This window comes from Microtus pennsylvanicus, chromosome 4, assembly GCF_037038515.1.
Source record: "Microtus pennsylvanicus isolate mMicPen1 chromosome 4, mMicPen1.hap1, whole genome shotgun sequence".
Classification (NCBI taxonomy): Eukaryota; Metazoa; Chordata; class Mammalia; order Rodentia; family Cricetidae; genus Microtus; species Microtus pennsylvanicus.
The window spans coordinates 85,614,055-85,640,994 of NC_134582.1; the positions used below are offsets into that span (position 1 = coordinate 85,614,055).

General features: G+C 44.5%; 1 protein-coding gene across 10 annotated transcripts in view; it reads left to right on the forward strand.

The window, feature by feature from the left end:
* Positions 1–25,950, forward strand: part of Kif13a (kinesin family member 13A) — a 181,235-nt gene extending 155,285 nt beyond the window's left edge. For 4 of the 10 annotated variants that reach the window (XM_075969741.1, XM_075969742.1, XM_075969745.1 and 1 more), the window contains 10 exons: positions 2,254–2,346; positions 2,486–2,638; positions 4,478–4,555; positions 8,316–8,363; positions 9,673–9,778; positions 11,336–11,487; positions 12,007–12,111; positions 12,446–12,487; positions 19,583–20,371; positions 24,388–25,950. In XM_075969741.1, coding sequence (XP_075825856.1) covers positions 2,254–2,346; positions 2,486–2,638; positions 4,478–4,555; positions 8,316–8,363; positions 9,673–9,778; positions 11,336–11,487; positions 12,007–12,111; positions 12,446–12,487; positions 19,583–20,371; positions 24,388–24,408 — 1,587 coding nt within the window. In that variant the 3' untranslated portion in view covers positions 24,409–25,950. The remainder of the gene's footprint in view (positions 1–2,253; positions 2,347–2,485; positions 2,639–4,477; positions 4,556–8,315; positions 8,364–9,672; positions 9,779–11,335; positions 11,488–12,006; positions 12,112–12,445; positions 12,488–19,582; positions 20,372–24,387) is intronic. The other 6 variants (XM_075969746.1, XM_075969751.1, XM_075969752.1 and 3 more) reach the window with 3 other exon arrangements.
* The last annotated feature ends 990 nt before the right edge of the window (positions 25,951–26,940 follow it).

Consider the following 26,940-nt stretch of genomic DNA (forward strand, 5'->3'; position numbering starts at 1 on the left):
TACCCAGTAGCCACTTCCCAAATTACCATATAGAGGCTTATATTAACTATAAATGCTCAGCCAATAGCTCAGGCTTACTAACTAGCTCTTATATTTTAAGTTGACCCATATTCCTTATTTACGCTCTATCACATGGTGGGTCCTTTATTAGCATGATACATTCATCTCCTTCCCCTGCATCTAGCTGGTGACTCCTTCCCATCATTCTTAGTTAGGTGGCCCCACTTATACTCCCTACCTGGCTGCCAGCCAATCGGCCTCTTATTAAACCAATTCGAGTGACAAATCTTTGCAATGTGCAAGAGGATTATTCCACAGCAGGCCCTGACATTAGTGACAACACTGGGACAGAGCAGACTTCTGCTGCTTTGCCAAAACCCATGTCAGAGGTACTGTCAACAAAACTGACCCCCAGGGTTCTTCAGATTGTTTTAGGAAGGCTGGCTAGCCCCTGGAGAGATGAAGGGAAGTTAGCATAAGGGAAGCAATGAAAATGAGAACCCCAGGAATGTCCCACCTCTGCCAGTCTGACCCCAATCACAGCTGCATTTAGCTCTTAATGGTCTTGCTGTGCAGCTTGGGTTGGAACTGCCTGTGTGGACCAGGCTCGTAGAGATGTAGAGCCTTGAGCTCACAACGATCTGTCTCTGCCTCCTGAGTGCTGGGATTAAAGATCCCAGCCTGAGACAGGAAGTTTCAGAAAGAGGGTTTTATTCTCTCCTTCTGCTCCTGATTTGGACCTTGAGATTTCTGTCCGGTGCTCCAATGTGGGTCTCTGTCTCTGTCTCCTTTCATCGCCTGATGAAGGTTAATATTCAGGAGGATGCCTATATGTTTTTCTTTTGGTTCTCCTTATTTAGCTTCTCTAGGATCACTAATTATAGGCTCAATGACCTTTATTTATGGCTAGAAACCAAATATGAGTGAGTACATCCCATGCTCCTCTTTTTGGGTCTGGCTTACCTCACTCAGGATAGTGTTTTCTATTTCCATCCATTTGCATGCAAAATTCAAGAAGTCCTTGTTTTTTACTGCTGAGTAGTACTCTAATATGTATATATTCCACACTTTCTTCATCCATTCTTTCATTGAAGGGCATCTAGGTTGTTTCCAGGTTCTGGCTATTACAAACAATGCTGCTATGAACATAGTTGAGCATATACTTTTGTTGTATGATAGGGCATCTCTTGGGTATATTCCCAAGAGTGGTATTGCTGGCACGAGCAAGGAACTCAGGACCGCAAGGGGTGCACCCACACACTGAGACAATGGGGATGTTCTATCGGGAACTCACCAAGGCCAGCTGGCCTGGGTCTGAAAAAGCCTGGGATAAAACTGGACTCGCTTAACATAGCGGACAATGAGGACTACTGAGAACTCAAGAACAATGGCAATGGGTTTTTGATCCTACTGCATGTACTGGCTTTGTGGGAGCCTAGGCAGTTTGGATGCTCACCTTACTAGACCTGGATGGAGGTGGGTGGTCCTTGCACTTCCCACAGGGCAGGGAACCCTGATTGCTCTTTGGGCTGGCGAGGAAGGGGGACTTGATTGGGGGAGGGGGAGGGAAATGGGAGGCGGTGGCGGGGAAGAGACAGAAATCTTTAATAAATATATAAATAAAAAAAGGAAATAAAATAAAATCAAAAAGAAGTAAAGCAAAAAAAGAGGGTTTTATTGCATTGTATATTTACTTAGTGTATTGTATGTGCGCTTGCATGCTACAAAACAAAGTATGCGTGGAGGTTGGAGGACAACTTGTAGGAGTCAGTATATGCTTTCCCTCATGTGGGTCCTGGGGATCAGGCTTGGGACCTCAGGCGTAGAGACAAATGCCTTTACTCACAGAGCCATCTTGCCCATCAGAGACAAGATTTTTAGGCTTTGTTTCTCATTGGATTTTGTTGTTTTCTGCTCTTTTCTTGATTTATTTATTTATTTATTTAGGTTAGTTGCTTGAGACAAGGTCTCATTCAGTAGCTCAGACTGGCCTCAAACCTGTTATATTCACTGTGTTACCCAGACTGGCTTTGAAACTGATAAGGAATCCTCCTGCCTCAGACTCCCAAGTATGGGGATTTTAGATGTAAGACACCATACCCACCTCCTTTGTTTTGTTTCCTTTCTATTTTGTTGAATATATCTGTACTACTAGAATCGTTTATAATAATTTTCCAGTTTGGAAAATGAGAAATTGGTTTGTCTTAGATTCATTGCACAGTTTGATCCTGCCTTCCTTTCCTTCCCTACCAGAGTTTCACCCAGAGTCTCAAGAGAAGGATATCGCTGATAAATATATTTTACTCTTGTGGAGTGACCTATGAGATAGTGTCCAACATACCAAAGGTAACATGTGCTGCTTCTGCAGATGTCGGCGCATAAGAGCGGAGGGGAAGTGTTGGTTCACTGTGCTTTGAAAGCACATTACAACACTCATGGAAACGCCATTCACAGAGAAACAGTCGCCTCCTTTCTGTGCCTTTAGGCGACCGAGGAGATTGAGGACCGGGAAACACTGGCTCTCCTGGCAGCACGGAGTGAGAACGAGGGCACCTTAGATGGGGAGACATATATCGAGAAGTACACACGTGGGGTGCTGCAAGTTGAGAACATTCTGAGTCTGGAGCGGCTCCGGCAGGTGAGCGGTACCTGACTGCCTACCTAGTCCTGAGGATGCCATCGCCAGCTTTCCCCAACAGTGGGCAGAGATGACACATGCACCTCTCAAAATGCATCAGTGGAGGACTGCTTGGGTAGCCATTTCCCTAGTGAAAGGACTCCGACAAGAGTTTGAGTGTGTGTGTTACATGTATGATGTGTGCATGTATGTATGTGTATTTGTGTGTATGTGTGGTGTGTACATGTGTGATGTGTGTTGTATATTTGTATGGTGTGTATGTGATGTGATGTGATCATGCGCGTGTGTGGCATGGGTGATGTGTGGGTATGTGTGTGTGTGTGGTGTGTGTGTGTGTGTGTGTGTGTGTGTGTGTGTGTGTGTGTACACTTGTTCGTTTTGATATAGGGTCTTGGTCTGGAAGCTTGCCTGGCTTAGAACTCAGTATGTATGCTAGCCTGTAGTTGGACTTTCCTTTGGACTGCCAGCGCACAAGTAATGACACAGAGACTTATTATCAATTATGAAAGCTTGACCTTAGCTTAGGCTTTTTTCCAACCAGCTCTTATAACTTAAACGGACCTGTTTCTGTTCATCTATGCTCTGTCACGTGGCTTCGCTACCTGTCCTCTGTACTGTGTGTCCAACTTCAGTGTCTTGCTGACCTCTCCTGGGTCTAGATTCATTCCGAGTTTCTCTCTGCCCAGAAGTCCTGCCTGTTCTTTCCTGCCTAGCTATTGGCCATTTAGCTCTTTATTAAACCAATCACAATGACACATTGTCACACAGTGTAAATAAATACCGTATAACACTAGCCTGGTCTGCAACTCGTGGCTGTCCTCCTGCCTCTGCCTTTCAAGTGCTGGAATTACAGATGGCTGCCACCATGCTCAGTCCTCAAGCATCGTGTTCAAATGATGGAGGTGTAGTGTGTGGGTTAATTATCGAGATCACCAGTGGGCCAAAGTACTAGTGTAAATCACGCTCCAAAGAGAAAATCTGGGCCCAGAGAAGCTACACAGCAAGGCAGTGGTATAAAGCCATGTGAGCCCAAGAAGACTGACTCCAGAGACCTTATGCTGAGCCACATTTTGTCATTTTATTCCCAGTATTCAGGCTTCTAAGTTGCGGGTGGGACATTGATATAAAATAGTGAACTCAGAGTTAGTGGAGCGCTTAGCTTGAGCCCCTGCATTCAAACTCCAGCACTGGGTAAACTGGGCATGGTCGTGGTGTGCGTGCTCGTAATGTCGCGAGGTGGAGGCAGGAGGTGCCGAAGTTTGGCTGTCTTTGGCTACATAGTGAGTTCAAGACCATTCTTCCTAGGCTACATGAGAGCCTCCATATCAAAAAATATTAATAAATAACACTAATGAGACATTACATTCAGCAGTGCCGCCGTGAACAGGTATGTAACATGTGCACATTCCTTTGGAGCAGAAGCTGGCTTTGAAGACAGGATGTTGGGTGACCAACGAGATGGATTCATGTTTGTCAAAGCAGTCTCCCTTTTCTGTAAAACACACCAAAATGTGACGCAAGCAGAACCCCGCAGCATCTCCTCTTGGGTTTCTTCGTTTCGTTTTTCTGCACACTTACATCAGTTCATAGCGTGTCCGCTGCTTAGCAGCTTTCGTGGTTTGTGGTTTAAGTTTTTTACATTTTTGATAGGTCAGGTTTTATTGTTGTTGCTTTAAACACGTGTAGTTGGGGTACCAGCCTTCTAAGTATTGACTTGTTTTTGTGTACACCTGTGGTTTTTACGCTTGTGTTTTCTGAGTCTTCTAAAATAAACACGTGCTCCGTTTATAATCTGACTAGGCAATCCTTACTGTTATCTTTGTGGTGCTGTGTCTACAGGCCGTCACGGTCAAGGAAGCGCTCTCCACCAAAGCCCGGCACATTCGGAGAAGCCTCAGTACACCAAACGTTCACAATGTGAGTACGTGCCTACAGGGAACTCATGTTCATGTGACTTAATCTGGGATTTGGGGACGGAGGATCTGGGACAACACAAGGTTGGAGCTTAAATGATGGGAACAGTGCTGAGCCTGACTTTCCGTACCAGGGTGCACACCAGACAGCCAGGATCCCATAAATATTTGCCTGTAGTGATCATCTCTCTCAACCAATGTCGTGTAGAAAATTCCCTTGACAGACGGCTTCTAGCAGCAGGGAAGCAAGGGCAGGTTAGTGTAAGGACTGCTTCAAAGTGGTCGCTTCCCAGCAACAGAAGGCGCTATAGTATTTCCACGGAAAACCTGATTCCTCCTTCCTGATCTCAGCAACTGTCTTAGAATAGGCCACAGAGCGAATATCCGTACTCACTGCTGTGCAGGTTACTGCAAGCACAGTGCAAGCGTTAGAAATAGATATAGGGTGGGAGCTGCCTTTGTAGGAGAGTGCTTGCCACACGAGCATGAGGACTTGAGTTTGGATCTCTCGGATTCATATAAAAGCCAGGCATGGGGGTGTGCTCTCGGAACCCTGGTTCCCTGGAGTGTGCGGACCCTAGGCTAGCCAAAGTGGCAAGTTGTGAATTCAAGACCCTGTCTCAAAAATATAAGGTAGAAAGCAACAGAAAAAGACACCCGAAGTCAGACTCTGCCCGCTTCATGTGTGAGCGTAGACAGGCGCACGTGTGCATACACATTCACACCACACTTAAAGATGCACACCCAATAGAGAATGAGAGACTCACAAGTTACAGATTGAAAGCCTATATCCAAGGCTGTGGATATAGGTCAGTGGTAGAGTACTTGCCTAGCAGATCCAATGTCCCAGATTCAATCCTCATTACTACAAAAGAAGAAAAGAGGAAATGTGTGTGTGTGTGTGTGTGTGTGTGTTTGTGTGTGTGTACACAGTTTTATCTTTTGGATGTTTTGTGTTGAAATAGGGTCCCATTATCAGTCCTGGGTGGTCTCAAACTCACAGCAGTCACCTGCCTTTACCACCTAAGCACTAGGACTAAGGGTGTGTACCACCGTGTCTAGCTAATTAAATATTTTAAAAGATACTCTCTTAGTTAATTTATTTATCAAGAAAGAGGTCATAATACAAACTAAAACATATAGAACTAACTGATAATAAAAACATTCACAAACTAGTACTTGTGGAATGTAAACTGGTACTTAAATGAAATCATGAGCCCTAAAATGCCTACTTCACCCCTTGCCAGTAAGAATTCTAGACAGGACAGAAAAATGAAAGAACAAGAACTATTATTAAGAAATGTAGAGGCGAGGCGGGCAGTGGTAGCCCATGCCTATAATTCCAGCACTCAGGAGGCAGAGATGGGCAGATCTCTGTGAATTTGAGACCAACCTGGTCTACAAAGTGAGTTCCAGGACAGCTAGAGCTGTTACACAGAGAAAACTTGTCTCAAAAAAGAAAAGAAGGAAGGAAGAAACGAAGGAAGGAAGGAAGGAAGGAAGGAAGGAAGGAAGGAAGGAAGGAAGGAAGGAAGGAAGGAATCAGAGAGAAGGCTCAATTGTTAAGAGCACTAGCTGCTCTTCCAGAGAACCCAGGTTCAATTCCCAGCATCCACATGGCAGCTCACAACTGTCTGTAACTCCAGTTCCAGGGGATCTGGAAACTTACACGGACACACATGTACCAGTACACAGAAAAGTAAATCATAAAAAAAAAGGAAGGAAGAAAGGATGGAAGGTATCGAGGACTTGTGAGATGGCTCAGCAGGAAAAAACACTTGCTACCTAATAGCCACCTGAGTTCAATTCCTGGGACCTACATGGTGAAAATAGAATACTAACTCCTGCTAATTGTCTTCTGTTCTGATACACATACACACACACACACACACACAATAAGTAAATGTAGTAAAAATTTTAAGAAATTTGTATGACTTTCGTCAGGCAGTGGTGGTGTACCCCTTTAATACCAGCACTCAGAGGCAGAGATGGACAGATCTTTGTGACTTTGAGGCCAACCTGGTCTATAAAGTGAGTTCTAGGACAGCCAGAAAACTGTTACACAGAGAAACCCTATCACAAAAAAACACATAAAAAAATAAGGAAAGAAAAGAAAAAGAAATTTATATTAAGAAGAGTTTAAAAATCGAGCTGGATATAGTGGCACATACCTGTACCACACACCTGTACGAACACCTGTACCACACACCTGTACCACACACATAACCAGCCAGTGCTATGGAGAATCTTAAGGGGGGAAAAAAAGAGAAGGGGCCATCCTGATCAATGGTATGACATTTATTCAAAGCTTAAAGTAAAAAAATACAAAACACTTGTTGTTTTTTTTTTTTTTGGTTTTTTTTTTTTTTTTTTTGGTTTTTCGAGACAGGGTTTCTCTGTGGTTTTGGAGCCTGTCCTGGAACTAGCTCTTGTAGACCAGGCTGGTCTCGAACTCACAGAGATCCGCCTGCCTCTGCCTCCCGAGTGCTGGGATTAAAGGCGTGCGCCACCACCGCCCGGCAATACAAAACACTTGTAAAGCTATTTATTAAAGTGTTGGTTCTGTATCTGATCAAGGCTCTAGCTTTAGATAATAATATTTAAAGAGAATACCAATAATAATAATAAATGAGAATGTAGAGATTCAGTTTAAAAAGTCCAAAATATGGGAAACTTTATTAGGAACAATGTCACCAGAAAAAGCAGCTGGCATAGAGTCTAGCAAATGAACTTCAAACAAACAAACAACATGATTTTATAAGACTGTCTTTTGGAAAAGTGGAGTTGGCATCTTGCATGCCTCATTGGTGCAGCCCAGAGTCTGTGCTCCAGAAGTCTGTTGAGGAGATGCTCACAGACACGTTGTATGCAGAACTGATACTGAGCCAACCATGGTGACGGTACATGGTTAGGGCAGGAGGCTGGCATCTTGAGGCTAGCCTGGACTCCCGTAGTGAGACGCTGCCCCATAAAACAGCAACAGAACAAAGAGAAAGTGAGGAGTACGGAAGCCAGGTCATAAAAACACAGCTGTAGTGGACAGAGTCTGTGGAAGGTCTGTGCCAGCATGCTTTGCTTGGGGTTTGAATCAGTCTCACTGAGTAACCCAGGCTAGCCTCAGATTCATAATCCTCCTGCCTCAACCCTCCTAAGCACTAGGATTCTAGGTACATACCACCTCACCTACTTCATACTCTGTAAATGAAAAGCTAAGTAAAAAGCAGGACATCAGATGAGGGCACCTGCCACCAAGCCTGGTGACCCAAGATCAATCCCAAGACCCAGGGGGTGGAAGGAGAGAACTCATTCCTGAAATATGACCTCTGGCTTGTGTGTGCATGCCATGGCACACAGAGACACACACAAATAATAAATTTCCATGTTAAGTATTAGAAATTTATTAGAAGCAGCCTAAGTAACCATCTGTAGAAGAATGGGGCCAAAAATCACTATAAAACACCATGCCTAGTAATATAGCACTTAGCACAGTGTAAAATATGCCAATACTATTTATTATTTATGAGCATATGTGTACATGTAATTATAGAAATATGTGTGAAAATAAGTCATGATTCCTGGTGGGAGATATATTTATAAATAAAAAGAAAATTAAGAGTACATGCCTGTAACCCCAGCACTCAAGAAGCAGAGACAAGAAACTCTGCAAGTACCAGGCTGGCAAGATCCATTATAAAACCCTGTCTCAAAAAAAGATGACTATTAAATATATGAATCATATTGGTGAAAATGTCCATCTCTTTCAGGTCTCCTCTAGTCGACCAGATCTCTCTGGCTTTGATGAAGATGATAAGGTATGTATATTACAGTGAGATAGACTATCAACACCTCCTAAGTTCTTGGGAACATACTATGTGTGGACGTGTGTGTGTGTGTGTGTGTGTTTTAAAGGTTTTTTTCATGTATGTGTTTGCCTACGCTGACGTGCACTATTTGCATGCAGTGCCCACAGAAACCAGAAGAGGGCACTAGAGCTCCCTAGCCCTGGGTAGACAAATAGTTGTGAGTCACTTGTGGGTGCAGAGATCAGAACCCAGGTCCTCTGATGAGCAGGAAATGCTTTTAACCACTGAACCATCTCTCCAGCGCCTGTGTGTATAGGTTTTGTTTACATATTTGAGAAGCATAAACTTTAGTCCTTAAAGGCAGCAAGTCCTCAGGTGAAATGAGCTCTTACCATGTGTGAGTTTCCTGTTAGCCCGCCTGCAGCTGTGTCTGTTCGTAGTTTATCATCTCAGGCTTAGGTTAAATAACCATACCTTTTAGTTACCTCAGACAGCCTCAGCTCGGGCTGCTGTCCAGGCAGAATTATGAATAGAAGGGCTCAGATAAATACAAGTGGTTGCCTCTGGGGAGGGAGGGAGGTGGATGGGGTTACAGAGGATTTCAAAGGTGTTTTCACGGAGGGCATGGTAGTCACTGCTTTAATCCCAGCACTCCAGAGGCAGATACAGGCAGATCTCTGTGAGTTTGAGGTCAGCCAGGGCTACATAGTGAGAGCCTATGTCCTAAATTTTTTCCATTTTATTATATAAAATTTTATTAAATCTTAAAATATAAAAGAATACTGACATTTGCTTACTCGATGGTATTTATTTTAATCATGTTGTAACAATCATTAGCATATATGATTAAAATAAAAGTGAAAACACATACTGAAACTATTTTTTAAAAAATTACAGCCAGACTAATTTTTTTTTTTTGTGCAAGCCTTTAATTCCAGCACTTGGGAAGCGGAGGCAAATAGATCTCTGTGAATTTGAGGCCTCTCTGGTCTACAAAGCAAGTTCCAGAATATCCAGGGCTATACACAGAGAAACTCAGTCTTAAAAAACCAAACAAAAAAATAAAAATTGGCAAGCGTTAGATATAGTGGTGCACACCTTTCATCCTGGCACTTGGGAAGCAAAGGCATATGGATCTCTGTGAGTTTGAGACCATCAAGGTCTACATAGTCAGACCCTGTCCCAAAAAACAAAAAATGAGGATGGTAAGCTGGAGAGGGGAAGAAAGAAAGAAAAGAAACAGAAACTGAAATACCAGCTGCCTTTCCGTTTTTCCAGAGTGACTTCATCGCAGGTGACCTATATCTTTACTTTGCAGGGCTGGCCCGAGAACCAGTTAGACGTGTCTGACTACAGCTCCAGTTACCAGGATGTCGCATGCTATGGGACTTTACCCAGGGACTCACCTCGCAGGAGCAAAGAAGGTAGTGGTAGCACTGCCTCCGGTGACTATCCCCTCAAGCAGATGTTCAAAGCCCGTCTTCTTAGCCAGAATGTCCCACATTCCCTTACTGGGTTTCTTTTTGCTGTGTGTTCTATATAGCAAACTAATAGTTGTGCATGCACAAACAGTGTTGGGGATCAAACCAAGAATCTCGTGCATGCTCGGCAGGCACTCTCCAGCCTAAGAGAATACCTTTTTGTAATTTCAAATTCTCTAAATCATTTTTCAATCCATCATATTCTGACCTTGTTTTGAGACACACATAATTCTCATTCAGTTTTCTTAACCAAAAGAGTATTTACCTCTCATTCTTTTATGTAGCCCTCAAATGTTATGGAAACCCAACTCTAATACCTAACACAGGTTCATAAATGATAGCAGAATACACACCAGAGACCTTGGGGAGCCAGAATTGGTCTAATAAGTGGAACTCAAGCCAGATCTTGAAAAGAGTTAAGGGGCTGGAGAGATGGCTCCATGGTAAAGAGTACTGGCTCTATTGCAGAAGACCCGGGTGTGATTCCCAGCACCCACATGGCTGCTTAAAGCCATTTGAAACTCTAATCCTAGGGGATCTGAGGCCCTTTTCTGACCTCCCTGGGCACCAGGCATGCATGTGGTTCACAAACGTACATGCAAACAAAATACCCGTATGTATAAAATAACTAATAACGATAATAACTAATAATAATGATGATTTTTAAAAGAAAAGGTTTGAAGTTTTTATTTCTCATTTTCTCACTGATCAGCCCTTTAATAATTTTTGTAACTTCATAGACTTAATTTTATTCTATTTTACTGTTATTACATTTATTTCCTTGTATTGCACGAGTTGGGAGTGGGAGTGTAGCACACGCATCTCAGGAAAACTTGGGGGAATCAACTCTCTCTTTCCACCATGGGGGTCCCAGGGATTGAATTTGGGTGAGCGGTTTAATGGCAAGCACTTTTGACTACTGAGCTGTCTCGCTAGCTTAATTTATCCCTGTTCTTGCCTCCATCCATTGGAATGCTGGACTAAGTACTGGCATATTATTTTTGCTTTTATATCAGATATATATGAATATATATCTGATGGGGGTATTAACTTTCCATTGCTGTGACAAGCTACCTAAGAAAAACTAACTTAAGGAAAGAAGGTTTCTTTGGGCTCATGGTTTCGAAGGTTTTGCTCCAGGACCACCTTGCTTCATGCTTTAAAACAGGGAAGAGCAGAGCATCAGAGCAGGAGTAGTCTGTGATGGTGCTACTTCTCACTCTAAGAAACAAGGGAGAGAAGAAAAACTAGGAGCCAGAAACCATACCCTTCTGAGGCATACCCCACTCCCCACCCTGTAACCCTACTTCCTCGAGCTTGGTCCATTCGTCTGTTCTCATCAGTGTGCATCTCCCTTGATGAGGCTGACACCATTGTGATCCCATCACTTCTCCATGCATCCTTGAGCTGGGGACCAACACTCGGGTATGGCCTGGCTTCCTGTGCGCCTCTGACCATGCTCAGCTATCTATAAATTCTTGTTCTTTTTGTATTCCTCAGGTTATCCATCCGAGAATCCACATGCCTTAACAGTCAGCCCTTTTAAAGCGTTCTCTCCTCAGCCACCAAAGTTTTTCAAACCCTTAATGCCTGTAAAAGAGGAGCATAAGAAAAGGATAGCCCTTGAAGCGAGACCTCTCCTAAGCCAAGAGGTAAATGTTTGACTTCTCTGTCCTGTGCCAAACCGAACAGAACGGTGCTGCCTTCAGAGAACAGTGGTTTGCAGTCACGTGTTGGACGCTGCATGCAGACATGCATGGGTTACGTCACTCTGTGGAGCCCATTCTCAGAAGCCTTTCTCTCAAGCATGCCGGGTGGTGGCAGAAAGTTTTGATGATTACTGCCACAGTTTTACTTCTCTGCATCAACGGTGTTTCAGTCCTTTATATCTTTCAAGAGAGAAAAGTGATGCCCGGTAGATATTTGAAAACTCAACGGGCCTTTATGTATTTACTTGTTGATAAAACTAATGACGTGTCTTGCCGCAGAAGATGTGCGTTCTGGTCCTATTTCACCAGTAGTTTAACTCTGATCCGTAACATTGGCTGCCGCGTTACTCACATGTAATGACAGTGGTGTCGTTGCTCTTTCTAACATGCATGTACTTAGTAGATATTTTGGCTGTGATCGTCTCTTGTGTGTGATGCATCTGTGTGTCTTAACCTTTGCAGAGCATGTCTCCATCTCAGGCACATAACCCTGGCTGCATTGTACCCCCAGGAAGCAATGGCAGCAGCATGCCAGTAGAACACAATAGCAAACCTGAGGAGAAGATTGTAAGTTCTGAAATGTTTCCGTCATATTGCCTGGTGGTGGGTTGGAAACCCTTTTGCAATCTGCCTTCCAAATGCTGTCAAAGAAATTAAGACGTGTGGAGCCTTGCCTCTACACGGAAATGTGACTCTTGAAAATGACGTTTTGCATGAATGTAACCTTGACCTGTGATTTTCCTCTAAATGTTTATTTAGCTTGTTTTTACATCAGTTAAGTTTCCTTAGCTAACGGGGGGAAGGCACCTTTGAGGGCTCTGGTCATTTTAAAGGAAAGCGTAACACAATCAGTTGAACTAATACCAAAAATCTCTCCGATATGTCTGTGCGTACTGCCCAGATTCTGAAGTTAATCTACCTAGAGGAATTGCATTTACTTGGCGTAAGTAATCCTGCACTTAGCTGTGGGTGTGTTTGAAAGCTTCTTGTGTTGCTGCTACCAAGATAACTGTGTAGCTTGTAGCCGCTCTGTTGCCATCGTCATCAGCCACATCCTCATCGCTCCAGGTCCCGTAGCTTTTGTTACCTACCTGGCAAAATACAGTCCAACTTGCTTGTTCTCAGCCTGACTTTTAGAGTGATTTTCAAAGGACTGGAAGGGACAGCTCACACCTGAGGTGGAAAGTTCAAGGCCAGCCTGGACTGTAGAGCCAGCTCCTGTCTCCAAGTAAATTAATAAAAACAAAACATTTGAAATGTCCATTTTTAAAGTACCATTATCCCTGGTACTTTTGATTATAAGTTATACCTCAATTTAAAACCAATATTTTTTTTTAAACCTGAAGGTTTGTAAACCTGGAAACTCTGCTTTTACTCTGCTGTGGCTTCCTAGCCTGGGGTGGGGACTGGATGGGACACCAGCCTGGGGCAACAGAGGCTGTTTGATGTCCACTGCTGCCTGTAAGCTGCTATGTTGAGCTGTGCGAGGAGTCTCCCAGCTAAGCAGGGTCAGACCCTTTCATGGGGCATCAGTGTAAGATCCATTAGCCGTGGCCACACTGTGCAAACACTAACTGCATCTTCAGCAGGTCCTACGGCGGCCCTCTCATCTGCATGCTCAGCTGCTGCCTGGGTCATAAAGCAGTGCCTCCTCTGCTAACACAGGAGAGGAAGAAAAGGCATACCCTTCCTTACACACCCGCTTCCGAGTTCTGTTCATCTGTCCCAGCTTCTGATGGCACAGAGGGTCCATGCGAGAGACTGCTCCTTCTCCACCATGGGTCTCAAAGAGCCGTCCCCACTTACCTCACTGTCCACTGTCTTACTAAGAACTGCTGGGTGCACTCAAAGAGCCGATGGCTCTGCCTTTACCCTCAGGCTGTCTGGCTGTGTGTCTGCCTGGGTCTGTCTGTGGGCTGACAGGACTCTCACCCCTGGGTTGTAGAGACACAAAATTAAAAGCGTTTATTTTGGTCCAGCACCCACCAGAGACTGCCAGGTGCTCCTTCTGGTACTGCCTGGCACATAGAGGTGCAGTTCCCACAGATGTGCGGTTCCCACAGATGTGTGGTTCCCACAGATGTGCGGTTCCCACAGATGTGTGGTTCATGCAGATGTGCAGTTCACACAGCTTGCCATGGTTACTTCCCTGACTTTCCTTTAACCAACTTAAAAGAAAGCCCATCCCAGCAGGCAGAGTGGAGGGTGGCCCCAGATTCTCTTGACCCAAGATACCTCAAGCAGCCCTCATCTCCATGTGACCAAATGCATCACGTGTGGATGCTGCGCAGAGTTTTCTGTTGCTGGGATCTGACTTGAGAAAGCTGCCTCTGCTGTCCGTGGAGAAGCTGCTGTGCATGCACTGTCTCTGGGCTGTTCCACTACTTTGTTCTGTTTGCCAATTTTCTGGGGTGTTTTGGTAAAGTCTGAGTGCCTTGCTTGTTTGAGCTGAGGTTTTTATTTTCTTTGGGAAATTTTCATTTTATTTCCCATCTTAGAAATGGACACAAGCTATTTCCTTCCTCTGTTGTTTTGTTTGGTTTCTTTGGTTTTTTTGAAACAGGGTCTTACTATGGAGCCCATAATGACCTTGAACTCACAATCCTCCTACTTTGGCCCCTTGAGTGTAGGATTGTAGGCTTGTGCCACCATAGCTGGCTATGTTTGACTCTTGTAACTTGGATGTCTGATCACTTAAAAAGATATGCAGGTGTGTGCCTCAACCTGTATAAATAAGATTTATAAAAAAAAAACAGCATCACATTATTTTTATCCCTTATTGTGGTACAGGGTATCAGACCCAGGGCTGTGTCAGGCAAGCTGTCTGTTACTGAATCATATCCCTGCCCTTTATTTTATTTATTTATTTATTTATTTTATTTTATTTTATTTTTTGGTTTTTCGAGACAGGGTTTCTCTGTGGCTTTGGAGCTTGTCCTGGAACTAGCTCTGTAGACCAGGCTGGTCTCGAACTCACAGAGATCCGCCTGCCTCTGCCTCCCGAGTGCTAGGATTAAAGGCGTGCTCCACCATCGCCCGGCCCTGCCCTTTATTTTTTATTATTTTGAAATAAGGTCTTGCTAAGTTTTCCAGGCTGGCTTTGGTCTCACTGTATAGCCCAGGAAGGCCTCTAACTTGCAATCCTCTTGCCTCAGCTTCCCAAGTAGCTGTGTTAAGACATGTGCATCAGTATGACCAGCTTTGAACTTGTCATTATTATTATTATTATTGTTGTTATTATTATTATTTGGAATTTTCAAGACAGGGTTTCTCCGTAGCTTTTGGTTCCTGTCCTGGAACTAGCTCTTGTAGATGAGGCTGGCCTCGAACTCACAGAGATCCGCCTGCCTCTGCCTCCCGAGTGCTGGGATTAAAGGCGTGCACCACCACCGCCCAGCTATTATTATTATTATTATTACTATTACTATTACTATTATGTATGCAGTGTTCTGCCTCCATGTATGCCTGCAGGTCAGAAGAGGGCACCAGATCTCATTATGGGTGGTTGTGAGCCACTATGTGGTTGCTGGAGATTGAACTCAGGACCTCTGAAAGAGCAGCCAGTGATCTTAACCACTGAGCCATCTCTCCATCCCGAACTTGTCTTTTTTTTTTTTTAATGTCATGACACACAGAGAATAACAGTAAGAAAGTCAGTCCCTTCCCCCTGTATCCTCAATACCCCTCTCTGGTTTTGCACAGGCAACATATGGTTTCCTCTCATCTCACTGAAGAAACAGAGTTCGGGAATGATAGAGCAATTTGCCCCAAGTCACACAGTTACCGAGACTAAAGACACAGACCTACAGTCTTCATAACTGAGTGAAGTTCAGTGTTCTGCCTTCAGGCCCTGGGACCTTCATAGGCATGCTGGGAGCCCTGGCAGGCAGCCCTGAACTTGAGCCATTTCTGACAAACCTCCATAACCTGATTGTAGTGATAACAGAAATTGCATCCACTGTGTGAGTGACACCCCCTACTGAGAGTCACTGCTTCAATAATGGGCTTAGTCCCCCTCCCTCCTTTATTTTTAATTAGAGCATTTTATCTATAGAGAAATAATCACCTTTACAAGTTAAATAGGAAATATATCAAATCTCAAGTGCAGTAACTACAGAGAAGTCTGAGAGTTTGGACTCCGTGCTCCACATTTAGGTTGGGTTGTAACCTCTTTTGCTTTTAATTCATTTGTAGGCAGGTCCAGTTCAGTGTCCCTCATGATTCTGACACTTTGGTATATCCCGTCTAACTAAAGTACCCCAACATGCATTATAAGCCAGAAAACTCTTTTCTTTTTCCTTCTTGAAAGCATTTCTTCAGCAAACTTTCAATCTTTCTTAAATGTTGTAAACCATTTAATCCCTACTGAGGTTTTTGGGTTTGTTTTCTGGCATATGTAATTCTTCTGTCTTTAGCCTGTTTCCTAGTTGAACTTCTTCCCCTAGAGTCCATGGATTCTCAGGTTTCCCTGGGTCACTCTCATCCTTTAGGAATAATCCTTATCTTAATGAGTTTGATACATTTCTACTCATTAAAATAATGGCTGCTTATGCCATCCAGCAAACGGTATTTCAGAAAGATGAAAGTCCTCAAGCCGCTAATCCTTGGCTGGGAATTGCCTCTCCTTGCACAATAAATCATTTGTTAGTGGCTAATTGTACTGGCTACACTTTGGCTTAGAGAATTGCATTATTTTTGCTAGCTTAAATTAAACAAATAAAGAAGAGTAAAACTTGAAATTCAATTTTCAGTCTAAATATGATGAATCCAGAATCTAAAAATACAGGAAAGGGCTAATAAACAAGACCGTTAGTCTGTTCGGGCTCTGTTCTTTGACCACCACACAGAACATCCCATCCCATCCCAACCCATCCATTTGCCCAGGGGGTGGGAATCCTTCCCTTTCTTTTCCTAATGGTAGTGCCTTGCATGTGCAGGTGAGTCCTTTACCAAGAGAGCTACATTCCTCCCAGGCTGCATTAGTTACTTTTAGTTACTTTTCTCTTGCCATGACCAAAGCAACTTAGGAAAGAAAGCATGTAACTGGGCTGGCAGTTTAGAGAGATGGCAGCGTGAAGATAAATGGCAGGAAGAGCTCAGAGCTTAAGTCTCGGACCTTAAGATGGCCCCTGGTGACCCACCTCCTCCACAAAACCACACCCACAGCTCTTCCCAAGCAGTTCCACCAACTGAGGACCAAGTAGTCAATCATAGGAGCCTTTGGGAGCCATTCTCATTCAAACTGCAGCACTGCCCCCTCCCAGCTTTTAAAATACAATTTTATTACATTTATTTAGTTGTACATGCATGCATATGTGTGGATGTGCACACGCCACAGCACTTGTGTAGAGGTTAGAGGACAACATGTAGGAATTGGTTATCTATTTTCACCTTGTGAGTCCTGGGGATTGAACTCGGGTCCACCAGCTTGGTGGTGAGCACATTTACCCACTGGGCCATCTCACTACCCTACTTGAAAAGAAAAGAGTTAGTTAATTTTTAAAAAAATATTTATTTATTCATTATGTATACCATGTTCTGTCTGTGTGTATGCCTGCAGGCCAGAAGAGGGCACCAGATCTTACTACAGCTGACTGTGAGCCGTGTGGTTGCTGGGAATTGAACTCAGAACCTCTGGAAGAGCAGCCAGTGCTCTTAACCACTAAGCCATCTCTCCAGCCCCTTAGTTAATTTTTTTTAACTTTCTTTTTTTTTTTTATTATATTCTGGGCACCGGATCTCATTATAGATGGGTGTGAGCCATCATGTGGTTGCTGGGAATTGAACTCAGGACCTCCAGAACAGCAGTCAGTTCTCTTAACCTCTGAGTCATCTCTCTAGCCCAAGAGTTAGTTAATTTAAAAGCATCTTAAGATTAGGATACAAGAGCACTTGTAGCCTAACTGAACCTGATGGCACGTACCTTTACTCTCCTCCCTGGGGAAGTAGAGGGAGGCTGATCTCTGTGAGTCAAGGCCAGCCTGGTTTATGTAGCAACTTGCAAGCCACCCAGGGCTGCACAGGGAAACCCGGCTCAAAAGATACAAAGGATTTTGTTTTGTTAATTTCAAAATCTTTGCCACCCATTGGTATTTGATACTTACCTTTTGGTAGCCAAGGAATTGAGGTTGCTGATTTCTTCAACTAATTTATACTCTCCCACACACACACTTTGGAAGAGTTGTAAGGATTGAACCTTGCATGCCCTAATCATGTGCCAACAAATGTGCCTCCAGTTCTCAGTTAAACAGTTTAAAACTTTGAAAATTAACTTTTAAGTTGAAGTGACAAAAAAAAAAACACTTTTTTTTAAAATTAAGCCAGAGTCTTATGTAGCCCAGGCTGACCTCAAAGTCACTATGAAGTCACTATGTCGCCCAGGCTGGCCTCAGTGTCACTATTTAGACCGGGCTGGTCTCAAAGTCACTATGTAGCCCAGGCTGATCTCAAAGTCGCTATATAGCCCAGACTGGTCTCAAAGTCACTATATAGCCCAGACTGTTTTCAGAGTCACTATGTAGCCCAGGCTGGTCTCAGAGTCACTATGTAGCTGAAGATGACCTTTAACTTCTGATCTTCCAGCTCCGAACTTCTGAGTGCTTGAGTCTAAGCCTGTGCCACCACACCTGGTTTATGCAGTGCTGGAGATCAGACACATGCTAGGCAGGGACGATACCAGCTGAACTATGCCCCCAGTCCTAATCAACTATATTTGGGGGTATTTAAATCTCATATGTTTATGAGATACAAAAGAAAATATTACTATAAAATTCAACAGATGAAATTTATATCTGTATTTGAATAGCCACCTACCACATTTTGGTGACCTCCCCTTTTTCTCATCTAAATAATATACCCACCCCCTATGCATCCTTAGTGAGGAAGGCAGATGTTTGCATCTGGGTTTCTACAGTTGTTTTGGGTAACGGGGAAAATAAAGCTGCTTCTGTGATTTCTAAGTTAGTGGAGCTCAGGACTAGTCTTGGAATAAGGACTCACAGGTATACCTTACTGAAGGAGGGACCATGTCCCTTCTCAGCATCTGTGTTCCCAACCCTCAGGACAGCAGAAGGCATGCAAGGGGAGCTTGCCGGATAGTTCTTCAGTGCCCTCTTCTGACCTGCTCAGGCGTCAGGCACTCACATGGTACACGGATGTACTTGCAGACATACATAACACTCACATATATAAAATAAATAGACAAACAAATTTAAATACTTACAGAATTTTAAAAACAAAATAAATGTATCATTTGTTGGACAGAGACTGAGTTGTACTCCCTTTTGTGTTCTGACTATCTTTGCCAGTTCCCAAACTACTCAATGCTGGAGAATTCTCTTGCATTCACTCCCTGCCTCCCTTGCTTTCTAGCCAAGCCTCTCTCTGCTTCTCACAGACCCAGGAAATCAGTAATTGAACTGTTAGCATGTTTCTGTGTCACAGCATTTAGTGAAATACTGAGTGCAGGGTTCTGAGCTTTGCACAGACCTCATAATTGAGTTCAGAAACTTCCCCAGAGGGCCTGAATCTCCTGCACTCTGCATCCATGGATTAAAGATTGTCAGACCAAACAAAGGAGCTCACTCCTCTGCCCAGGCAGACTATGCCTCTGCTCACTGACTGAGAGGGGGAAATGACACAGCAAACATTTGCCTTCCGTCCAGTTCCTTTCCTTAAACCAGAGGCAGATGGCCTTCCAATGAGCATTGAATAGACGCAGAAGAAATAAATGCATATTCCTGCTAGGCAACAGTGGGTTTATATTCACAAGTCTCTGAGAATAAGATACTTACGGCCATAGATGACAAGATTTGAATATACTTAAGAAAGAGAGGCTGGGTCTGGTGGGGGATCCATACCCATAGTTCTCTGCTCCCTGAGGTTGAGGGAGGAGGATTGAGCAGTCAAGGCCAGTCTCAATGATATGAAAAACATGGAATAAAGGGAGGGAGGGAAGGATCATGGGGATGGGAATGTATGTCTCAATCAGACAGTTGCTATAAGGAGCTAACAACTGGCTTTGGCTTCCTTTCTGAAGGACTCCGAAGAGGAGGAAAATGAGCTGGAAGCTATTAACAGGAAGCTGATGCACCCACAGCCTTATGTGCCCGTGGAGTTTGCTGACTTCAGTGTTTACAACGCCAGCTTGGAGAACAGGGAGTGGTCTTCTAAAGCGGGCCTGACAGACTCAAGTGTCTTGGAGAAAGCGGTGTCTCGGAGCCCAACCACCAGCAGCCTCACCAGTGGCTACTTCTCCCATAGTGCCTCCAATGCCACTCTGTCTGACATGGCCGTCCCTTCCAGCGACAGCTCGGACCAGCTAGCCATCTCTGCAAAGGATTCTGAGTGTAGTGAGCACTCTGGACCAGCACTTATGCCTGACTTCAGACCAGCTTCAAATAAAGAGCCTACCGAAGTAGAAAGAGGCTTGGGGAAGGATCAGACAATCACCGTGCCATGCGAGGAAAACAGTGCCTTACCCAAGGGGAATGCTTCACCCCAGAGCATCCCTGAGATAAATTCCAGAATGCCATGCAGGACTGCCTCATGTTCAGAACTGGATGCTGGCCCCAGCAAAAATGGCCAACTAGCCAGAGAATTCTGCCCAGGAGAGGTGACTGTAGAACACACTACAAACATACTAGAGGATCATTCCTTCACAGAGTTCATGGGTGTGTCTGATGGCAGAGACTTCGATGGTTTGACAGGTTACTCTGTTGGAGAGCCCTCTGGTAGAACGGATCTACCAGATGAAACAGACCATGAAAGTGTCCCAGATGGACCCCCGGATGCTGACCAGCTGCATTCCAAGATAGATAAAGAGCAGGTAACCATTCCCAGAGGTGGCCCTTTGGGTTCCCAGTGAACTCAGCTTACTGGCCACCAACTCACCAAAGCTGGCCACCACAGTGAGATTCACAGGAGAGCTTCATCTGACCTCGGTGATTCGGAAGATGGGTCCACTGCAGAGCAAGCTCCCAACTTGTCCTGCTCGCCTGCTGTGTGACCACAGCTCTGATTTGGGAACCAAAGCAGAGCCATAGCTGTTGGGTTTTGTTGTTACTGTTGTTTTTTAATTGGAAAATGGTTGGTTGGCGGATGGGCTGTGTCAGACTCGAGAGGTAATCTTCATGTTTGGTCCCTCGGGTGCTTATTGGTTAACTCAAGACAATCTGGTAGCATCTACCATAGTTCATCACTTCTGTGATTCCTTTGGCTGTCACAGTCTCCATTAGTATTGGATCCTGAGGACCTGAGTTCAGGTGTGCAGCACCCATGGGAAAGCCAAGCAGAGTGGTTTTCCTCTGTAGCTCCAGTTCTTCACAGCGATGTTGAACAGAGAGATGGATCATGGGGTCTTGCTGGCTGGTCAAAACATCAAGTTCCTAGTTCACTGAGGTCCTGTCTCAAAAATTAAGGTGGTTAGCTACATGTCATAATCTCAGCGCTCTGGAGGCAGAGACAAGTGGAACTCCATAAATTCAAGGGCAGCCTGATTTACATATGAAGTTCCAGGACAGCCAGGCTACATAATAAGATCCTGTCACAAAACAAGCAAACAAAATGAGGTCAAGGGTAGGGATAGAGTAAGACACATGACGTCACCTTCCATGTGGCATTCATTGGTGTGCATGTACATACATACACACACACACACACACACACACACACACACTCACAAGAGAACAGTGGGCTGGATTAGTATAGTTCAGGGATGTTCAAGACTTTGAGTTGTGTCCCAGAAAACATTATCAGTAACTGCGAGAAACACACACTTTCAGAGATGTTACAATATGAATGAAAACCCACCAGTTTTCAGAGTGGAACTGGCCTTTTAAACCTTGGTCCCCTTAGGTGGAAAGGCACTGCTTCCAGAGCAGTTAGTTGAACTTTGGGCTTTGGATGATTTCAGCATTGTTTAATTTTCATACTAGAGCTAACTGGGTTTCCTTAAGGAAAAGTAGATTACAGCGATAGATTTTCAGCTGCTAAGCATTCTGTTCCTAAGGCCACTCTTCCCACTCACATTTCCTTTTTCATCCCACGCCTGTGTAAAACTACAGCCTCAGCAAAACAGTTTGCCAGACAGGAGAGAGGCACTGATGCCTGGTGAGGGAAGATAGGACAGCCACACCCATGGTGCCACTCCTGGTTTGGCTGAGACCCTGTGCCTGTCAGTGCTTTTCTCTGTGCCTTCTGGAGCAATGCTCCAAACAGTGCACTCAGCAATTCTGTTGCTCCTACTGGCCTGAAGTTCAGAGACTGTCTGACTCTGCCTCCAGAATGCTAGAGTATAATCTAGAAACCCTATCCTGGGTAAGGGAAGTCTGTTAAAGTCCAGAAAGGTCTTCCCATGTGTAAGAATGCTAGTAGCAGGGAACATAGATGGAGAAGCTCATTGTTCATCTTTGTTACTGCTAGCCGGTGTGACTTTGCACCAAGTCCTCCTGTCCTTCACACTGATCTTAAAGCCCGTCTGATTTTTTTCTTCTTCTAGGTTTCATTTGTTGTTGTTGTGTTTCTTTGTTTTGTTTTGTACTGTTTTTGAGACAGGGTCTCTAGCCCAGGCTGGTCTTTAATTCCTTGGATGCAAAGATGACCTCACACTTCTCATTGTCCTGCCTCCACCTGTCCCATGCTGGGATTACGGGCATGCACGACCACCTACCGTTTACACTATGCTAGAGATGGAACCCAGGGCTTCATGCGAGCTAGGTGATCCCTCTACCAGCTGTGCTGCATCACCAGCCTGGTTTGTTTTGCTCAGTTTGTTAGATCTGAATTGGATTTTCTTCTCAATCCTAAATACTCACTAGAGGACTATGGAGAAGCCAGATGAAACCCTCAGGAACTGCTCCACCCACAAGGCTCTGCTTCGAAAGGGTTGGGGCAGGGGAATAAAGTTTGCTCAGACCCCAGGGGTAACATCCAAAGAGATTGGATGTCCAAGGTCCCATTGTGAGAAGCCTGGGCTGTTGAAAAGGAAATAGGGGATGTAGTCTTTGCTGTTTCATTGCCCCAATGGATCAGAACACAACAAGAAGGAAGAGTTTCATTGTGAAACATCTCAGAAAATTGAAAATTGAGAAATTGAATCCTTGCTGAAGACCTCTCTCTCTTCCTCTCTCTCCCTCTCTTCCCCTCCCCTCCTCTCTCTGTCTCTCGATAGGGTCTCTCTCCCAGCTGTCTTGGAACTCACTACATTGATCTGGTTGGCCTCCAGCTCACAAAGAGATCCACCCTCTCCTGCTCCCAAGCTCTAGAACTAAAAGTACATTCTACCACACTTGACTGGCCATTCTTTTTCTTCAGAAAGAATTCTGTGTGTCTGAGGAGATGGCTCAGCTGGTAAAAATGCCTACTGCATACACATAAGGAATTGACTTTGGAAACCCAGTGCCTACTTACCAGGTCGGACCTGAGGAGCATACCTGTAATTCCAGCACTCTGGAGACAGAGGCAGCATCGCTCCTGTGAACTGGAGGCCAGCCGGGTCTACATAATGAGTTCCAGGTCTCAATAAATAGGGTGAAATTCTACTGAGGAACACCGGACACTGAACTCTTGCCTCCACACACACCTGTGTACAAGTGCATGTGCAAATACCACACAAAAGACAAAAAGTATTTGACACTAGGGTTTTTGCTATGTTGGAGTTGGTTATGATTGCAGTGTGACCTGGGTCTAGAACCTCTTGAATGCTTGGCAGCTGCTCTACCCATGAGCTACAACCCCTGTTTTTTGGTTTTTTGGGGGTTTTTTGTTTTTTGTTGTTGTTGTTGTTTTTGTTTGTTTGTTTGTTTGTTTTTTCGAGACAGGGTTTCTCTGTGGCTTTGGAGCCTGTCCTGGAACTAGCTCTTGTAGACCAGGCTGGTCTCGAACTCACAAAGATCCACCTGCCTCTGCCTCCCAAGTGCTGGGATTAAAGGCGTGCGCCACCAGCGCCCGGCTTACAACCCCTGTTTGTATACTAATCTTACTAAGTTGTTTTGACAACATGAGTCTATTGAAGAGCTGGAGACAAGGCTCAGAGAGTACAAAAAATAAATACTAGATATGCTAGCGTAAGTGTTGGAGCTTGAGTCCCCAGAACCCATATAAAAGCTAGGCATGGCTGTATATGTCTATAATCCTAATATTGAGGGGCAGAGACACGCAGGTCCTAGAATTGCTGGCTAACTGGCCTGTCTGAATTGATTTCAGATTCACCTGTTAAGACTTGTGGGGGGCGGGGGAGGAATAAATCAGAGTGATAGAATAAGACACTCGGTATTCTCTGGCTTCATCATGCATAGGCACATGAAGTACACATGTGTGTACACATATATCATAAATACACATATATAACAACAGCTGTTTAAAAGGCCGAGAGTGTAGCTTGATGGCATAGTGTTTACTGAGCATGCATGAGGTCCTAGGTCCAACTCCAAGTACTTACGTGGTGGCGGCACACGTATTTAATCCTAGTAATTGGGAGGCAGAGGCAGGTGGATCTCTGTGAGCTTGATGCCAGCCTGGTCTACAGAGCTAGTTCCAGGACAGCTAGGGCTGTTACAGAGAGAAACCCTGTCTTGGGAGGAAAAAAAAAATCAACTCTCAAGTACTTAAGTGATATAAAAGAAAACCAAAAGTCTAGTTGGGAACCTTTTTTTTTTCTAAATGTTTTGTTGTTGTTGTTTAAGTGATGAAATTACTGAGAACATGGATCACTTCCTACAGATGCTTCTCCTGATTCTGAGATTCCATAATAAATTCAGTCAGAAAGCCCCTGAGAGGATGGCCCTGTGTTGGGGTAGGGAAATGGGGACAAGGAGCTTGGGCTCATCATCCTCTGTATTCCAGGATACCATGGCCACATGGTAGGAGACAGCCATGCATCTGCAGGCCACAGCTCGGCAGCCTCCCCACTCCTGCCCTGGGACAGTACACGCCCCCTGTGTGACCCAGCACGGGACAGCTGTGACTCAGCACGACCTCAGACCAGCACTGGGGGAGCCTGGCACCTCCCCTCCCCAGTGGGAGAAGCAGCACTTTGTCCCATGGCGAATCACAGCCTCTGCTCTTTCCAGAAAGGAAGAGAACTGAAATCTCTGCTTACCTGTGTGGCAGTATTGTCGTTTGCACTTCCTACATGCCCCCACTGTGTAAAGACCTCCACAGACTCAAACTTTATTCTTGTACATTTTTAATCAGTTCTTACTGCAGACTCTGGAGTCAATGCTCTGATTTGTCTTTTTATAAATAATATATATTATGTATGTGAATTGTGTATCTATGGTATGTCTGTTCAGAGACATATCTGCACATTGAAATGCAGATAAGTGATTTGTCAAAAATCACAAGGTACTGGACTTTGTTACAAAGCGACCTGATGACTGCTTTGACACGAGCAGATGAAAAAAAAAACCTATTTTATTATCTAAGAATGAGGTTCTTAATCCCTCTTTATAGAGACGGTTGCCGGCGCTGTTCTTTATAACCAAAGAACTCCTATGAGACTGAACGTCTTTGCTGTCCACTCTGTTTTGTGTGAGTATATAATCTCACTTCCAGTCTGGTGCCATACTACCCTTGGCTACCCAGCCATGTGCTGTCCTGTCCCCTGTCCCATTTCCTAAGCACACTGAGAAATCTCACAGCTATAACCTTTGGTCTTCCACCTAGCCTGATACCTGCTGACTTGATATTGACCGTTGACAATGGCTGGGGCTCCTGCTCTAGCCTAGCTTTCCTATACCCTGTTTAGCCCAACTAAGCAGGCGGAATGCACAGGGCAGTATTACAACAAGCAAACCCAAAGCTGTACCAAGAGTGGAGGAGGGGCGCTGGGGGAGGAGTCTTGGTTTAGGGCTTCTCATTATCACTTTGTTTCAGATTGGAAAATTCCATCGTGGTGTGGTTTTGCCATGTTGCTTGCTTCCAGAAAATGATGACAAGACGGACCGAGCTATCAAATTCATAGGTTTGCACGTCACCTCGATTGAAGGGGGATTGGATATGGACCACTCCGTCGTCGTATTTTTCATTTTCAAACTCTCCTGCAAGCAGAGACATTGTAGGATTGCGTGTGGAAATTTTTACAAAAATATTTTATGTACTTATTCTGCAGATGCCTGTGCAGTGGACCTCCGTGTACAGCTACATGTGTGTTGTGAGAGAAAGGGAGGCATGTGTGCGGCCTGCTGTACTTTTGTTAAATCCTTAGCATTGGTGAGGGCCATACGGGAGATTTTATTGAAAAGCTGCTGTTTTGTGTGTATAGTGAGCTGACTGTAGTGTTTCACTATCTCCTGTTAAAAACAAAAAGAGAAGCTGTAATTTATATTCCCTTTCAAGTTTATTGTATTTAATTGGTACAGATTTGTGTGTGTTTTAGAATACAAACTGTCTAATTCAGATTTTAAAGCACTGAGTGTCTGTTCTTAATAAGATTGCCATGGGGTGGGGTCAGAGTTTAGTGGATAAAGTGTTGCCTGTGCAAGGATGGGGACCTGAGTTCAATACCCAGAACCTACATTTTTAAAGAAAAAAAGCTGGGCATGGTGGTGCATGCTTATAATCTCAGTCCTGGGAAGGCAGAGATAGGTGGGTCCCTGGGGCTCACCAACCACCCAGCTTGGTCTAATCAGCGAATCCTAGACCAGTGAGAGATTCTGCCTCACAAAGCAAGTTGGACAATGTCTGAGGATGACCCCAAGGTTGTCCCCTAGGCTATCTACCCACACATGCCATTATTTATTTATTTATTTGTTTGTTTGTTTATTTATTTATTTATTGTATTTGCGTGCATACACACCACACCGCTAAGGTGTCAGGGGCCTGCTAACATATATTAATGTATTGAGGGCTTAGTGTCACCAAGATACTGTCCTAGGCACATTTGATGTTTATTTTGATCACCTGACAGCACCGGACCTATGGGCGCCAGAGTTGTAAAGTGTTGGGTAAATGGCGAGCCAAGGCAGAGTGGTTGACAATGGGGTTGTGGCAAAGCCGGGGTTCAGGCCACATTTCTGCTGCCCCCTTCCCTTTGTGGTCTGCATGATAGCATGACCTGGAAGGGCTCAACTTGAAGAGGGCAGTTACAGGAGATAGCAGTGTGTGCTATGATATGACAGCTGCCGACTGACCAGCAACTCCAGGGCCTTCTGGAGCAGGTAGGGCATGAATTGTCTCCGAACAAATCCTGACAACAAATGGCAGGCCCGGCCTGGTCTATAAGAGCTAGTTCCAGGACAGGAACCAAAAAAAGCTTCAGAGAAACCCTGTCTAGAAAATTTAAAAAAAAAAAAAATGGCAGGCCCGGCCACCTGTGGACCAGCGCTAACGATGCCCTTGCCGAGTCTTTATAGGAAAGCAGGTTTTTTGACGTTTCCAGGAAATGAAGACAACATT